Source organism: Carassius auratus, chromosome 7, assembly GCF_003368295.1.
Source record: "Carassius auratus strain Wakin chromosome 7, ASM336829v1, whole genome shotgun sequence".
NCBI lineage: Eukaryota > Metazoa > Chordata > Actinopteri > Cypriniformes > Cyprinidae > Carassius > Carassius auratus.
Genome location: NC_039249.1, coordinates 25,937,346 through 25,952,614, shown reverse-complemented (window position 1 = coordinate 25,952,614; position 15,269 = coordinate 25,937,346). Strand labels below are relative to the sequence as shown.

Here is a 15,269-nt window from a genome sequence, read left to right as displayed (position 1 = left end):
TATTTATATTTTTTATAATTTTAAAGCTTAATTTTTGCTGTAATGCTTACGGTCATAAACTCCTATTCATTTCACTCTGTGTGAAATTAAGACTCTTGTGTGTTTTGTGTAGTGTAGTTTTCAATCAACACAATTACAAAAAACAAAAACAAAAAAAACAATGCTCTTCATCAGGGCCTGTTCCTGTGGTCTGTCAATTTGGGGGAAAATGGCCAGGGTGACATAATTTTGAGATAAGATTTTGAAAGCTAACATCCTTTTCATTTAGAATAACATGCATCCGTGAATAATGCAAATTAACATCCCAGAATGTGAATATAGTTCATTTGGATTTCTCATTGATCTTAAATAAATTTTCAGCATATGAAATTGAAGTTGAAAGTTGAAAGCAGCACTGTCCCACCTGGAAATAAAGCACTAACCAAGCTAACAGTAGGGCTGCGCCGATCACAATCGGCCGATCGTTATGCGCATCTCGTCATCTCGGTAAATTGCGTGATTTCACATAGAGCAGCTGTTACTACACAGACCCACTTTTAACTGAGAAGCTGCGCAAATCCACGTTCATTTTCAGCGTTTATTTGCACATCGTCTCAGTTAACAACGGCTCTGTGAAGTAACAGCTGCTCTTTGTGAAATCACGCAATTTACCGAGATGACGAGATGCGCATAACGATCGGCCGATTGTGATCGGAGCACCCCTAGCTAACAGTCCAAGGAAATAGTTCGGTCTACACAACCCTTGCCATGCTGACCCTGTCTCAAGTCAGTCCTGCCCTGCCTAGCTGCCTTATCCCGGCCAAGAGCACTTAAGTCCCATCCTGCCTGGGGATAATGTAGCAGGCATCCCGGGCCTCATCTGCTGCCGACAAGCTCTTCAGCTCTCAATCAATAGTGCTCGTAGAACTGCTCAATTTCCACCGGGAGAATGGTGGGGGGGGGGGGAGAGAAGCAGAGAGAAAAGATAGAGGTATTTGATTGCCTCTTCAGCTCAATTCCCTTGTCTAGCTCCAGCTGTGTGTGTGTTTGTGACTTATTTTGTTCATTCATTCAGTTATACTTGTTTGTGTCTTTACCATGTGAATACCAATTCGCTCTTGTTTCATTGTGTTCTCCGCATGTAGCATTGGAGAATGCTGTTTTGTGCGTGTGAGTGTGTGAATCACTAATCAGTCTGGTGACACACCTGAGCAATGCCCCTGCCCCCTGGGTGTCATGCATTATAAATCAAAAGACTGTATTTGCATGCATTGTTATTATTAATCATGCATCTACAGTTGGAGAAAGGAAACCGAGGTTCAGAAAAATGCAAATGAGCCATGCTGACTGTGAATTTTCTATTGTTTGTCTGGACTCTAGGCATAAATAAACATGGTATGGTTAATTATTGATTAAGGACCCAGGGGCATAATACACAGGACATACAGTGCAGGCGGCATACGTTTAGCAGATTGAGAGCCGAAGTGCCCTGCCCCTTGGTGCATCTTCACATCTATCATGAATAGAAAAACAAATGTTTCCTGTGTGTGTGATCTGAAGCCCTCTGAATTGATCCAGCATTTTCCCCAAGAGGAGATGGGAATTAAAGTATTTTATTTTTGACACGCATAAGTCTGCCATCAAAAGCTCAAGGTTTTATCCCAAAATCACACTCACTCAGTCTCCAAATTGTTTTACAACGATGAATACCAGGGTGTGGGGTCATATTTGAACAAGAATGTCATTATTGAAATTTTAATGCAGAAATTTAGGCAGTGTAGAAATAATTTTTTCTTTCCCACACTCCCTCTAAACATCTCTTTTGGGAGTATGTCAGTGTAGATTGCTTTACAAATGTGCAGGCACTATTATTTACGAAAATGTAGGGGACCCGGCATCTCTGTTTATATTTTTTTATATTAGTATTAAATTGCAACATTATACATAATCATAAAACCCATTAAACAGTATACTTAAGGAATTGTATTATTTTTTTTTAATATAGTATACTCTGGAATTGTATGTAAAGTTAGTCATTAGTACTAATACTGATTTACATTTTTGTTTTGAAAACAAGTATGCACAAGTGACACATGACCACACAAATGGGAATGTGCATAGATGCTTGAGAGCTGCGGAGTCATTTAGTCAAATAAATGACTAGTAAATGAGTGTAAATGTCAGCTTCATCATTTATGTCTAAATGATTGAAGTGTGTCAGGGAAAACATGAGCTCAGTAATGGAATCCAATGATCTGCAAGTTTATTTCAACCATTATTTCTGGTTGGTGGCTGCTGTAAATATTTGGTTGATGCAGCATTAGGTTTCAACTAAGTTTGAAGGTGCATCAGTCAAATATTTAGAATGTGTAAGTTGAAACTTAATGCTCAATTACACTACAACTAGGTTAAAGGGATAGTTCTCTCAAAAATAAAATTGTCATTAATTACACACCCTCATTTAGTTCCAAACCCGTTAAGACATTCGTTGATCTTTGGAACACAGATTAAGATGTTTATGATGGAACCCTACATAGACAGCAAGGGAACTACCATGATCAAGGACCAGAAAGGTTGTAAGGACATCATTAAAATAGTCCTTGCAACATCAGTGGTTCAATCTTAATTTTATTAAGCTACGAGAATATTTTTGTGCATAAAGAAAACAACAATAATAATTATTTAACAGCTTGTCCCCTTTTGTGTCAGTATCTGCCGCGTGTTCATGGTTGTACCACGACGCTCTTGTAAATGTTCTTTGTACAAACATTTTGGAGGCAAAAGACTTAATAGAATCTAAATCTAAATTAAATCTGTACATACAAACAAAAGTGAATGAGAAACAGAGCCTACGTCTATTGTGTATGTATTATCTACAGCTGAGAGGAGAATAATCACATGAGCTCTACCGTGTTCATTCCTATTGGCTGTCGCTCACGAAAATCGCTCTTCATTTGCATAATGTTGAAGGATTGTGATCATTGTCTTGTCACTGGACACACCCCTGCAACTGTCATTGTCACTCGCTGTTGCTCATGTCACCGGACATCACCAGCCCTCCATTGAAATTCATGGGATTGTGACGCTTTGTTGTTGTGTCGCTTGTTGTGTGAACGGGCTTTAGAATAACTTTTGAAAATATCTTGCAATTGTGGTAACCACAGATCTTATTATCACCTAACTTTTACCAAAAACCCATTGACTTTTGGACGATGGAACTGAATAAAATGCTAAATGATTTTCTGGTTTTGGCCTCTGTGGCAGTTCTATTTCCAGTCAGTTATTGATCAGTCATCGATGTTGGTCAACCACTTGACGAAACATCTTAACTGCTGATGAAAAGTCTTTCAGAAGTAGGGTTGCAAAGGGTGGAAAATATTCTGAAACTTTCCAATAATCCCTGGAATATTCCAAAAAAGATCCTGGAAAGTTTCCAAAATTTCTGGGATGTTTCCAAAATTTACTGAAAATGTTCTACATTTTATGCAACCCTACTCAGAAGTGAAGTAATGTGTCTCAGTGTTTTGGGGAACGGGGTGAAGATAGTTGGTCCTGGCTGAGCGAGAGGGGAGCAGATGTTAGCGTGCGGCTCATACCCGATTCTCCCGGGGAAAGCAGAAGTGTAGAAACTGAAGGTGTGAGTCGGACAGCGCCTAGGGTAATTACACTAATTGACACTTCAACCCACACGTACACACCCCCTCCCCGGGGGCCAATCAGAAGGCTGCCTCTGAGAGCAGGGGACAGGCCTGACACAGGTGCTGCTTGCTTTTGTATTACAGCGTAATTGCAGTGGTGATATTTGTCTGTGTGTGTTTCTCGCACAGACACACATTCTCTGAAGCCCATTAAGCCTACAGGTCCTATTGAGAACAGCGTTCCTTTGAAACAATCAGGGTCCCTGTGCCCTACGGAGGGGTGCGGGATGCTGTCCAACACAAATAATGAGCGGACACATGACCGCTTCTCTGAAAATGGCAACCCTCAGGGACCTCTGCGTGTGTGTTTTATGGTGGGATTGCCCGTCTGTCACATATTTCCATGCATTATATTGTAATAACCATGCACGAGCGAATAATTAATTAGAACTATTTTATATTCAGTGCTAAGATGAGGCTGTGAAGGTTCTTATTTGAAGAAGATGATGCCGATGATGTTATTTGAGAGCAAATATCAGCTATTGTTTTGAAGTAGAATCATAACTGACTGTAAATCAACTATAAAATGTTTTTTGGGACGCGTGACATTTTTGTTAGTGTAATGTTATAGTACCAATGGTTTTCTGTGAGTAAAAGATAAACATCATGGTACAAGTATATGGTAGCTGAGTTTTAAACCTGTCAAAAACATCTCAGGGTTGGTTTCACTATATTTTCTGCATTCTGCATTAAAGTGCCCCTATTATGGATTTTTGAAAATTACCTTTCATGCATTTTCTTTGTAACACAGCTCTAAGTGAATGAAAACATCCTGCAGTTTTAAGTCTGAAAGTGCACCATGTATAAAGTTATTGTCTCTCAAAAGAAAGAGTCGACTTCGTTTAATCATTGAAATGAGAGGTTTTTAATATAAATGACAACATGAAGTTAACATGAAACATTAGCATATTGGCCGCTCGCTTTTTTTTTTGTTGTCGTCTTTTTGCATTCTTAATGCAAATTAAAAATACTAATTTTTTTTCTGGTAACGCTGTACACAAAGCAGCACTGCGCTCACAAACGCTGCTTTATCAGGCATCACAGGCATGATAAAAAGAAAATAAGACCAATCGGACCAATCACTGCAGATTAGTGTCACGCAAAGGAGGGATTAAAAAAATAATAATCCTTGAGCGAATCGTCTGGGAATAGTTGAGCAATAAGGTGAAAATAAATTCATATTGTAAGACAATGAAAGTGTAATAATAGGGCATAATAGGGGCACTTTAATAAAATGTAGCATCTTGAGAAGACCTTCCTATTGTAAAATGAAAATGATAATAATTATTACTGTAATGTGAAAAAAGTGCTGTATCAAGTACATAGCTCTTTCCTGACTTCTCCCTTTTTCATTTGCCTTAAAGTGTCCAGTCTAAGGAGTACCGGGATGTTCATCGGCAGGTGACTGCAGTAGTGGAGCAGCATCAGAAGGATCTGATCCCTGGAATGCCGCAGCTCAACATGTGTGACCTGGCTGTCATGGTGAGATGATTATTACTTTATTGATACTGTCACTGGAGAGTGGGACACATTTGCGTTTAACAGATTTAACCGTTAACCTTAAATTTTCCATTGGTCATCATCATATGAAATTAACATTGTTTATTTTCAACAGGCATCTTTTGATTTCAAACCAGCTGTTAGTGCTTTCCTTAAGTCTTTTGCACAAAAAATAATATTCTACCACATATTTGCACAATTAATGGTTATTTTATTCTATTTTTTAGTAATGTATGAAGAATATAAATTATTATTATAAAAAAAAACCTGTTGTTTAATGTTAGCAGTCTTTGTGATTTTTCTGTCACTGCAAAATTGTCTTTATTTTCTGCTATTACTGCGCTGGAAGACTGTTTAGGGTCACAGTAGACAGGCGTCTTTTAACAGCTGTGGAGCAACAGCGCTCTCACGTGTTCATGTGTGTTTCTCCTCCTCCTCAGAACTGGAGTCCTCCTGGCTGTGAGCATTTGGGCAAATGTCTCAAACCCCCGGAGTCAAATCCATGGAAGTGTGACTGGCCACATTAATTTAGTTTACTGACAGCCGCCGCCTGGTGCTCACTCCACCTCAGACTACTGACGGACAGACAATAACAAGATTACCTAAAACACAACATAATCATGCATATTTATGTTAGCTAAAACATAGATTAGACTATAGATGATTGTGAATTTGTTCACCAAGTTAAACAATGCATTATATATATATATATATATATATATATATATATCAATATCAACACTTTTTTCTTTTTCTCGTAATAAAAATATTTTTAAAACCTGTGTGTGACTGTGCTTTTGACAGAAGAAAAAAATATATATAACGTTATATATATATATATATTACCCCATCTAATTTATTAGCGACGTTTCCTTTTCAAAGTAAAGTAAAATAAAAAACAAAATCAAGAAATAGCTACGTTTTCATGACGTACATGTCATGTGGCCAGTAACGTGGTGCTATTCGTTGGCCTGAGCACGTGGACAACTTCCCGTCTCGGTCCAAAAACATTCTAAGCGCTTGTTATGGCAGAGAAAGTGGACCTCATCTCGAAGTGCATCAGAACTTTCCATGATTTCCCTACAAAGGGGATTCCATTCAAGTGAGTATTCACATAGAATATGCTTGTAATATGAGCGGGCCGTGCGGAATAAGGCTGAGTGGGGAAGAGATGTACGGGTTTGGCAGTAACGGTCGCAGTTTGTGTTTGTTATTTAAGGGACATTTGTCCGATCTTGAAGGATCCGAAAGCGCTGGCTGCAGTGACGGATCTGTTTGAGGAGCACGTGAGGCGCTCGTACCCTCAGGTGGATCTTGTAGTCGGTAAGAGAGTGCACGTCACATGTGGCACGTTACAAAAAATCCCTCCCCTTGTGGGAGGAAGAATGGATCAAATCAAATCGGGGGTCTTGCCTGATTAAAACTGGATTCTTACAGGATTTAATGTGATTGTTAGAATTCTGTTGGATAGTGTGATATTGCGTAATTGCGTACATTGTATATATATATATATATATATATAGAGAGAGAGAGAGAGAGAGAGAGAGAGAGAGAATATAGATATGGTCACCGTGATTTTGTCAAGCAAGACTTGTTCCAGGATCAACATTAATGTCCAGAAATATATATTTAACCCAATCCCTACCGCTAAACCTAACTTTACCCATAATTTTTTCCTAAAATCAGTGAGAAATTATATCTGATTAACAAGGGTGTAGAAGCACCTTACACTGATTATAAGCCTAAAACAGATATTTTCTGAAAAGTTATATCTCGATTCTGATTGGTTGATTGGAATGTTGTTCCAGGACCAACAAGGATGTTGATTCAGGAACGTTGTACTTTGTAAAATCACGCTCGCCATGTGTACATATATTAGTGCTTTGCAACGATACAATTTTTGAATCGCGATTAATCGTATTATAGGTAAATCTAATAATGGATTCAAAAGTATATTGTGTACTTATTTTTATTTATTTATTTTTAAGTACTGCTATATGAACAAAAGTGCAATAACATTTGGTTTGCAAACAAATGTTTTTTTCTTTTTTTTTCAGCAGTATTTCTTTTACATAGTAACTGTACACCAACACCTCAATAACAATTTGTCAGCCATCCAGAACTCACGAATGACTGCAGCATAGTAACACCCGAGTAGCTGCTGGTAGAGTATTGTTATAGTGATGTTTTTCATTCTCTCCTAGGACTTGATGCGCGAGGATTTCTATTCGGGCCACTTTTGGCTCAGAGATTAGGTGTAGGATTTGCTCCAATCCGAAAAAAAGGGAAGCTCCCTGGCCCAACGTTATCAGTATCTTATAGTCTTGAGTATGCGAAGGTAATTTCAGTTTATAAATGATCCAGTATCACATCTAATCTGTGACGTTAAAATGCAAGCCTCTGTTCATGATGTAATTCAGCAGTTTTGTTTCAGGCTGAGGCAGAGATGCAGGAAGACGCTGTTTCTGCAGGACAGAAGGTCCTGATCGTTGATGATTTACTGGCTACTGGAGGTGAGTGAGACTTGAAACCAGTGTGCTTAAACTCTACCACAGTTGAATTACTATATATACAATGAATATGATTACATATTATTTGCAAAATGGCAGCAATTTGTTTTAAATGATTAATTCTTGATCATTTTCTTTCTAAAAAGCCTGCTTCATATAATATGTAATGGAAGTCTCCTAGGAATGTAGAGTTACACACAGATGAGTTAGTTGTCAGGTGGTGATTACAAGGAAAATCTGTAGACCCAACAGCATTTGACCACTGAATTTACAGAAATATTTGACTTCTAAGGAATGGTTTCTCAACATTACAAAAAACAAATGGTACAAAACTATCCTATACAAATCAAGGTGATAAATGAGTTGGGACAAAAGTAATCTATAAGTACTAACTGCAATTTTCCTTATTTATTAACAATTAATTTATAATAAATCTACCCAGAGCGGTGTATATATACACATACAGCTTACTCACTCAATTCAAATGTCTAAACTTTTGTAAGGAAGTATATTTTTATACCAAGATGGGCAGTTGTTGATTCATAATGCCTAGAGGGCAGCTTAATGTACCAACAGCAACAATCCAAGCTTTTTTGTCTTGTTAGGAACCCTGCATGCGGCATGTGAGCTGATCAAACAGCAGAAGGCCGAGGTGCTGGCCTGTTTGGTGGTGATTGAACTCAAGTATCTCAATGGATCAGAGAAGCTGCAATCAACCCCGGTGTTCTCTCTAATACAGTACTGACAGAACTACTGCTCACATACCTTAGCCATCTGAAGTGAATTTTATGGTTTATAAATATGAAGAACTTCCAATCATGTTATGATGGTCTTAATTCAACTTTGACAAATAACCAAAATCTGAAAAAGAGACAGGCTGCATAAGAAATCACTTACTAAGTAAGGTCAATCAGTAATCAGCTGCCAAGAAGAAAGAAAATAAAGTGTTTTATAGTGTTAATGTTATCTTCAATCGCGCCATTTCAAACACTCTCCATTGGCTTCCTGGGTTAGCAAAATGTTTGTTGTATGCACAATTTAGAAGTTGCCTTTATGTGCTTTTTTTTAATAAATTGTCTAATGAATATTCCAGGCATGCCACTCTTCACCGATAAACAAATGCATGTGATTTCAGATATAGCTTGTGTGAAGCTTCCAGTTTGTGAATATGAAACTCTGTTGCTTGCATGAACTTGTTTATTGTAATTTAATTGGGGCACATTAACTAGCTGAACCTTAAGGTTTAAGTTACCAAATAAGCCAAACTTGGGTACAACTACTTTATACAAATTACTTTTTGAATGTCTACATTTATGAACAATTATTGTGCTACAATGCAAAAATTACAGCAGTTAAAAACACAGTGACCGCCAGACTTGAAAGTCTTGTAAAATGCAAAACGGACTGAACAAATTAACACGCAATCATGTCATCTCAATGTTAAGATCCATAATAAAATATTGCACATTGTATTCTCTCAACAGTCTCGTTTGAATTTCCTCAAATACGCTCCTCTTCCTTCATCTTTTGGTTCAGTTTGTCCAGCACAATGTTCAGATCCATGGTCTTGTTCAGCTTCAGGTACACATCCTTCCTGATTGGATGTACTGTTAGCCAGGCAGGTGTCAACTCAGCCAGCAGGCGAAGATGTCTCTCCATTTCATCTAAATTAGAAAGGAATTAAAAATCCAATATTTATAAAGCACTAATGGTTCTAAAACTAGTTTAATAAAAAAAAAAAGTTCTGCATATAATAACAACTGACCCAGCAACATGCTAGAATCAAACTTACAGTCCTCCCTCAGGTTAAGATGTAGATCAATGTATTTCTTCATTAGAACACATTAAGAGAAATTTTGCATTACATGCCTTGCTCGCCAAAGGATCCAGTAAGTGAGTGCAAACATCTTTCCAAAAATATATTAACTGATTACTTGTGGATTATGGTGACGTTTTTAAATCAGTCGTTTGAACTCATTCTGCCGGCACCCATCCACTGGAGATGATCCATTAGTGAGTAACGCTTTAAGATGAAACTTTTTTTTCTTGGACTAACTGTTCCTTTAATGTGAAGAGGTCTGTGTGTGGTGTGAAGTTGCTTTCTAATGAAGTCATGAAGTACTTTTAAAAATGCAGCTCATTAGGTTTTGGAACCACAATTGTACATCCGTACTAACCAGAACTGAGAGGAGATCTGTAGCTAGCGCTCATGCGGTTGCAGACGAGCTCCATGATGAGGGCTGGCTTTTTCTCTGCTACAAATACATTTCGCAAGATCCTGGACAACTCTGGCAGCCGAGACATCATGGACAGGCGCTCCTCCTGCTGTGGGTTCCGTGTCATGGCAGCTTGCAGTTTCTGAGCCTCTTTGGCACGAATCTGAATCACAGAGAAAAGTAGTTAATTTCTTGTAAATGCACAAAAAAAAAAAAAGAAACCGTCTTGACTCACCCTCTCCAGCAGTGACTGAGAAACTCCTTTAAGGGCACTGGGGGTTTCTGTCGGTGTGGCAACTGGTTTAGTGAAGGTCTCTGGCTCTTTAGCACATGCAGCTTCTGCTGTTTTCAAGGCCATGTTCGCCAAGGCTTTCTCCATCTGGAAAGATGACAACCCACAAAATAAAAAATTAGGCAAAGCACATTTGTTTTCAGATCAACTTTATTGAATAAAATGCTATTTCTACAGACTTGTACACTACTTTAAATAGGTTTTTTTGGGGGGAGGGGGCATAAATGGCTAAAACTAAACAAATTTAGTTCTTTGAAAAACTTAAATATTGTGGATTGATGTATTTTTAAAACCTAATTTGCGGTAAAAAAAAAAAAAAAAAAGTAGATTTCCTATCTTAGAAAGGCCTGTTACTGAACGCTATTCAAAAGGGAACCAATGTTTAAATGCTCACCTTTGGTGTCATGAGAGCACGAGCTTTGTCCAACACTTCCTGCGCTGAGGTCAGTTTCTCTGTTTGGGGAGGTTGAGGTAAATCACTTGGCTTGATGTTGGGAACCTCATCCACATTGAATCTCGGGTGCCAGCGGGTCAGTTTGTCATCAGGAACAACAATGGGAGGGTTTAGGGAAGCCAGGAACACCTGTGTTCAATGTAAGACAAAACATGATTAGAATAAACAATCAGAATGTCTAAAACTCGAGCAAAACTATTTTAGGAGTCATATTCTGTACTTACCTTGTGGTGTCCCTTCACAATTTCAACCAGATTTTGGTGAAATATGTTTCTTCTTTCCAAAACACGAGAGGCCGATAACACTGGACGAGTTCCGTTAAATTCTGGAGACAGAAACATTTTAATAATGAAACTTAAATGATTGAAATTAAAAAAAGATTAACATTGTACTGTAAAATGGTTGGTACATGGTGCTCTCAAATTTACTTCAGCAACTCTAATCAATAGTCACTTATTACTCAATGTCACCATTTCTGCGCCAACTCTCAAAGTTCTGACCTTCGTGAATGACCGGCTCCACTGTAAGCTGATAGCTGGACCTTTTGGCAGTAGCACTGAAAGAGGGAACGTTGGTCTCCTGACGAAAAGTATAGGCAGAAGGGTACACAGCCTTTATCTGCCCCAGATGGCTCTCTTCAAAACGCCTGTGAATCAAAATATGGTTACCTTTGATAAGACGGACCACACTTAACCAGCAGCCTGACTGGCACAAACATTTTAGCATATGGTTTCATTCAGTCTTTTACTTGTGCATCATGTCTTGGACCCCTTGCTTGATTTTGGCAAAAGTGACCGTCTCGGAGCGGTTGAACAGCATCCCGACTATAGTGTCCGTGCTGCGGAACATCTCAGCGAGAACTTTGTAATGGTAGGGCAGGGTAAGACCAGGGGGCACGTCCTGAGCTAAGGTGTGATAGCGCTGATAAGCTGGGAGCTTCTCTCTGAAACAAGAAGTGATGGAAATAGGAGTTAAACTATAGAAGACTAATGACACAAAGCATGTCCAGGGTATCGTCAGACTTTTTTTAAATCAAATGTAGGATTTCAAGACCTGCACCGAATGTCCATACAGAACAATTCCATACAAGGGTAACTTCATGTTACATGGAACAGAAAACATTGACACATTGGCCAGCAAACCTCACCTTCCCCTGGCTTCAGGCACAGCCTGTGCCTCAGTAACTTCAGCATCCTCTGCAACTCGCTCAGCCTTTTTTTGCTGAACTTTGGCTGAGATCTCCCGGGCCACATCGAGCCTCGATTTCAGCTCCACTAGTGTTGACACGGGGGCAGGTGAGGGATTTGTCGCAGTGTTGGACTGTCCTTTCAGTCTTTGCAGCTTGGACTTCAACGCTGCCACATCTTCTCTTGTAAATGTTTTCTGAAATGACCAAAGAAAGCTGATAAATGTCAAGCTCACAAACAGCAGGAGGTTCCTGCACAGGTGTGAAGAGTCCCATGCGTTACCTGGCTCCTGGTTGTCTGCTTGAGCTTATCGTCTCCATTCGTTTTGTTTACAGGTGAACTATTAGAATTATGATCAACAGTATTTTTAGGCTCTTTGCTGGCAGTGTGAGGAGGTGCCTGAGAGGTGCTGTTGGCCAAGGGCTCAATGCCCTGCATTAAAATAAAACAGACTGGGTTAGCAGTCACTAAATAAGCACACAATGCATTCACAAGACCATGACGGTTGTATTAACTTTTACAACTAATCTATGTGGTCTATCATCTGCAAGATTGGTAATAACTTAATCAGTTAAATACACAAACTGCCGTATTTATTTCCAAATAGTAAGACTGATTGGATAACCAAGATAACTGCTAGCTAGTCAAACTAGTTCTTTAGACGCGGTCATAACATGATGACTATGTTTATGCACAAAAAGTTAGGCTACTTCACATACACATTCAACACTTTAATGACACGAAATACGAAAAAGAAAAATATAATATTTTCCTGAATAGTCTACAAATGGAAAGAGAATACATGCAAGAATATGGTTTAAACCCAGAAAATTGTTAGCATTCCTTTTTTTTTTTTTTTGGTCACATATGGAATAGAGAAATATGGAATAATCCAGGATTGAGAATGTGATATTAAATTTAACAGTATTTTCATAAAGCCATATAGTGTCCACAGTAATAGATTGGGGTCATATATATATATATCACACACACTATGCCCTATGGACGTCTCTACGTTTGGGTATCAAGACGGCTCATGAAATACACGTTAAACGCAATAAAGCGGCCCGTGTGAATTCTCCATCTTGCTATATCTACCTGTTGTTTGTGGTGATTGGGGAGAAGCTCGAGCTTCTTCCTCGCGGTCTTGTGAACCGCGGGCTCCTCTGGTGAAGCTCTGACCCTCGCGCGCTTCTTGGCGCTGCTGTGCTGCTCGGCTGTGGACGGGAACAGCACCGAACACACATCAAACTCCGCCGCCGTCCGTTTAGGAGTTCTGGGACTCGCAGTTAAACCCTCGTTACTCGCATCTCGAAAGTCAGTCGCGGTGGCTGTTTGTGCCGATAAAGCCTCATCAATGACTTTCAGGAACTCCTGTTGAACATGTTTCTGCGGCTCTGGTGTGGCGAGATCGCGCGTCGTTTTACGTGAGGAGCGTGCAGATCTGGACGGTGTCTTTGGTTTAGCAATCACCGCTGACTCCACAGCGTCTTCCGATACTTTCTGTCCCTTGGACCGTAAAGACCGAACGACGCCACCCTTCTTACTCTGTGCAAAATAATCGGTAACCCGAGCTTGAGCCATTTTTTCGGTTTTGATAAGGTCCCTGCACTTCTCGATGGCGTGCAGTTTTTGTTGTTATCCGACCGGAAGTGTCCTCTCAGCGTCTTCCTACACTAATTTTCGCGCGAAATCGGACCACGTGACTTAAGTAGGCAGAACGTGTCTGTTAACCACGCCCCTGAACCACTGATCAAACACAGTAAAAATGAGAATGTTGGGTGTTATATGGGTTTGGCTTTCATTTTTATATAACACTTTGTTTTAATCTGCATTTTAGCACGTTATCCTTCATTTATGTGGTCGGGTCGTGAAATGAATGGGAATGTTTCTTCTATTGTATTGTAAATTTAGTTTTCAAGATAGATCAATCATCTTAAAGGTCAAAGCACCGCAACCCATTCATCAAAAAAGTGTGACTGACACGACAGTTGAATCCGTTGTTTTCAGCTGCTATAAGTTTCTTTCTAAAAGTTTCTTATTTATGCAGTGCTTGTTGGTTAAAATATTAAAATGACTCCAACATTAAAAAAATATAAACTCATTAAAAACCTTAATGCACATATTCATCTGTACTCATTGTTTACTTTCATCTGGAAGATCTTAATCCATTCAATTTCAGGAGAATGGATTCAATGGGGTGCTTTAACCCTGTAAAACCTAACACGAAATAATAGACATTAAGAAAAATATGTTTTAAAAAATTGAAGTTTATTTTACAATTTAGATAAATATATATTTTGTTAAGTATTATATGTTTTATTTTGGCCAGTTCTTGGTGCAGACTTCTTAAATAAAAATAAAAGTCAGTTGTCACATTATATCTCTCATTATGTCAGGAATCAGGATGATGTGTAAAAATCTATTTAATATTACAAAAATAAATAAATAAGTAAATAAAAACGCATGACCTTGCAGAACAAACTCATACAAGTGTGAGCACATGATGCGTCATAAGAGGTTTTTTTATTTTATTAATTAATTAATTTTAAATACTTGGAAAAGGGTTTATGTAAAGCCCAATACATAAATGCATATGGTTTAGAAGTTGATCAGTAATGTTTTTTTTTTATTTTTTTTTGCTTACATTATAATAAGAAGTTTACATTTAGTAATAAGTTTAATTTAAGGCCATTTATACTATCTCCCAGTATGTTATTGTAAAATGGTAACTTGGTGAGATTATGATATAAATGCCAAAAGCCTATATATATGCCTAGAAAACATAGTCTATTAGTCTATTAATTAATTTAAAAAAGCAATAAAATATAAAATATAAAATAAATTGAGCACATTTACTATCATATTATACTAAACAAAACTGTTCCAAATTTTTGAAAGGTGGAACATTACTTACTATAAGTACACTATTAAATAGCATATTCATTTGGCAGGAACAGTTATCCAAAAAGACATGCATTCACTGTATAGATTGTATCAACAGATTAGAACAGAATATATTTACATATATACAGCTCAGGCTATTCCGTGGAAATCAAACCTCTTCTGTTAATAATTATTTACTTGTAAAACCGTAATCCTGTTGATATTTCGCCTAAGATACATTACCCGAAGACACCACTAGATGGAGACAACATAAAAGAGATACAGCAGCAATGACAACCACCAAGGGTAACGAAATTATCATTTAAATAATTAGTTTGGGTGGTCAATCTGAAAGAAATGCGTTGCGATTCGAGAACATCAGCCTACAGGCCTTCACTCAGTTTCACTGCACTGAACTCACACTCAGAATAAAAGTGTAAAAGAAGTAACCTAACCCCACCTTTCAGGCTACTGCACATGCTCAGAGACTTAAACAGCAAATTGTATAGTTTTATTCACACACTATCCACACTTGGTGTTGTTTCTA

General features: G+C 38.3%; 3 protein-coding genes across 4 annotated transcripts in view; 2 read left to right on the top strand and 1 right to left on the bottom strand.

Annotated features, from left to right (window-relative positions):
* Positions 1 to 5,927, top strand: part of galns (galactosamine (N-acetyl)-6-sulfatase) — a 33,321-nt gene extending 27,394 nt beyond the window's left edge. Inside the window, 2 exon segments of the mRNA XM_026268168.1 lie at positions 5,042 to 5,159; positions 5,618 to 5,927. Coding sequence (XP_026123953.1) covers positions 5,042 to 5,159; positions 5,618 to 5,704 — 205 coding nt within the window. The 3' untranslated portion in view covers positions 5,705 to 5,927.
* Positions 5,928 to 6,064: 137 nt separating this feature from the next.
* On the top strand, positions 6,065 to 9,164 carry aprt (adenine phosphoribosyltransferase). 2 transcript variants are annotated; one of them, XM_026268169.1, is made up of 5 exons: positions 6,065 to 6,279; positions 6,397 to 6,500; positions 7,382 to 7,515; positions 7,612 to 7,690; positions 8,293 to 9,164. In XM_026268169.1, the coding sequence occupies exons 1-5, from the start codon at positions 6,203 to 6,205 to the stop codon at positions 8,430 to 8,432; spliced, it is 534 nt and encodes a 177-aa protein (XP_026123954.1). In that variant the 5' UTR covers positions 6,065 to 6,202; the 3' UTR covers positions 8,433 to 9,164. The 2 variants fall into 2 exon arrangements, with proteins under 2 accessions (XP_026123954.1, XP_026123955.1); XM_026268170.1 differs by having other exon boundaries at positions 6,378 to 6,500.
* cdt1 (chromatin licensing and DNA replication factor 1) lies at positions 8,867 to 13,420 on the bottom strand. The gene is made up of 10 exons (XM_026268167.1): positions 12,935 to 13,420; positions 12,119 to 12,268; positions 11,797 to 12,032; positions 11,398 to 11,592; positions 11,150 to 11,295; positions 10,874 to 10,974; positions 10,590 to 10,778; positions 10,139 to 10,282; positions 9,865 to 10,066; positions 8,867 to 9,351 (listed from the first exon to the last, which is right to left on the bottom strand). The coding sequence occupies exons 1-10, from the start codon at positions 13,418 to 13,420 to the stop codon at positions 9,188 to 9,190; spliced, it is 2,013 nt and encodes a 670-aa protein (XP_026123952.1). The 3' UTR covers positions 8,867 to 9,187.
* Positions 13,421 to 15,269: the final 1,849 nt, after the last annotated feature.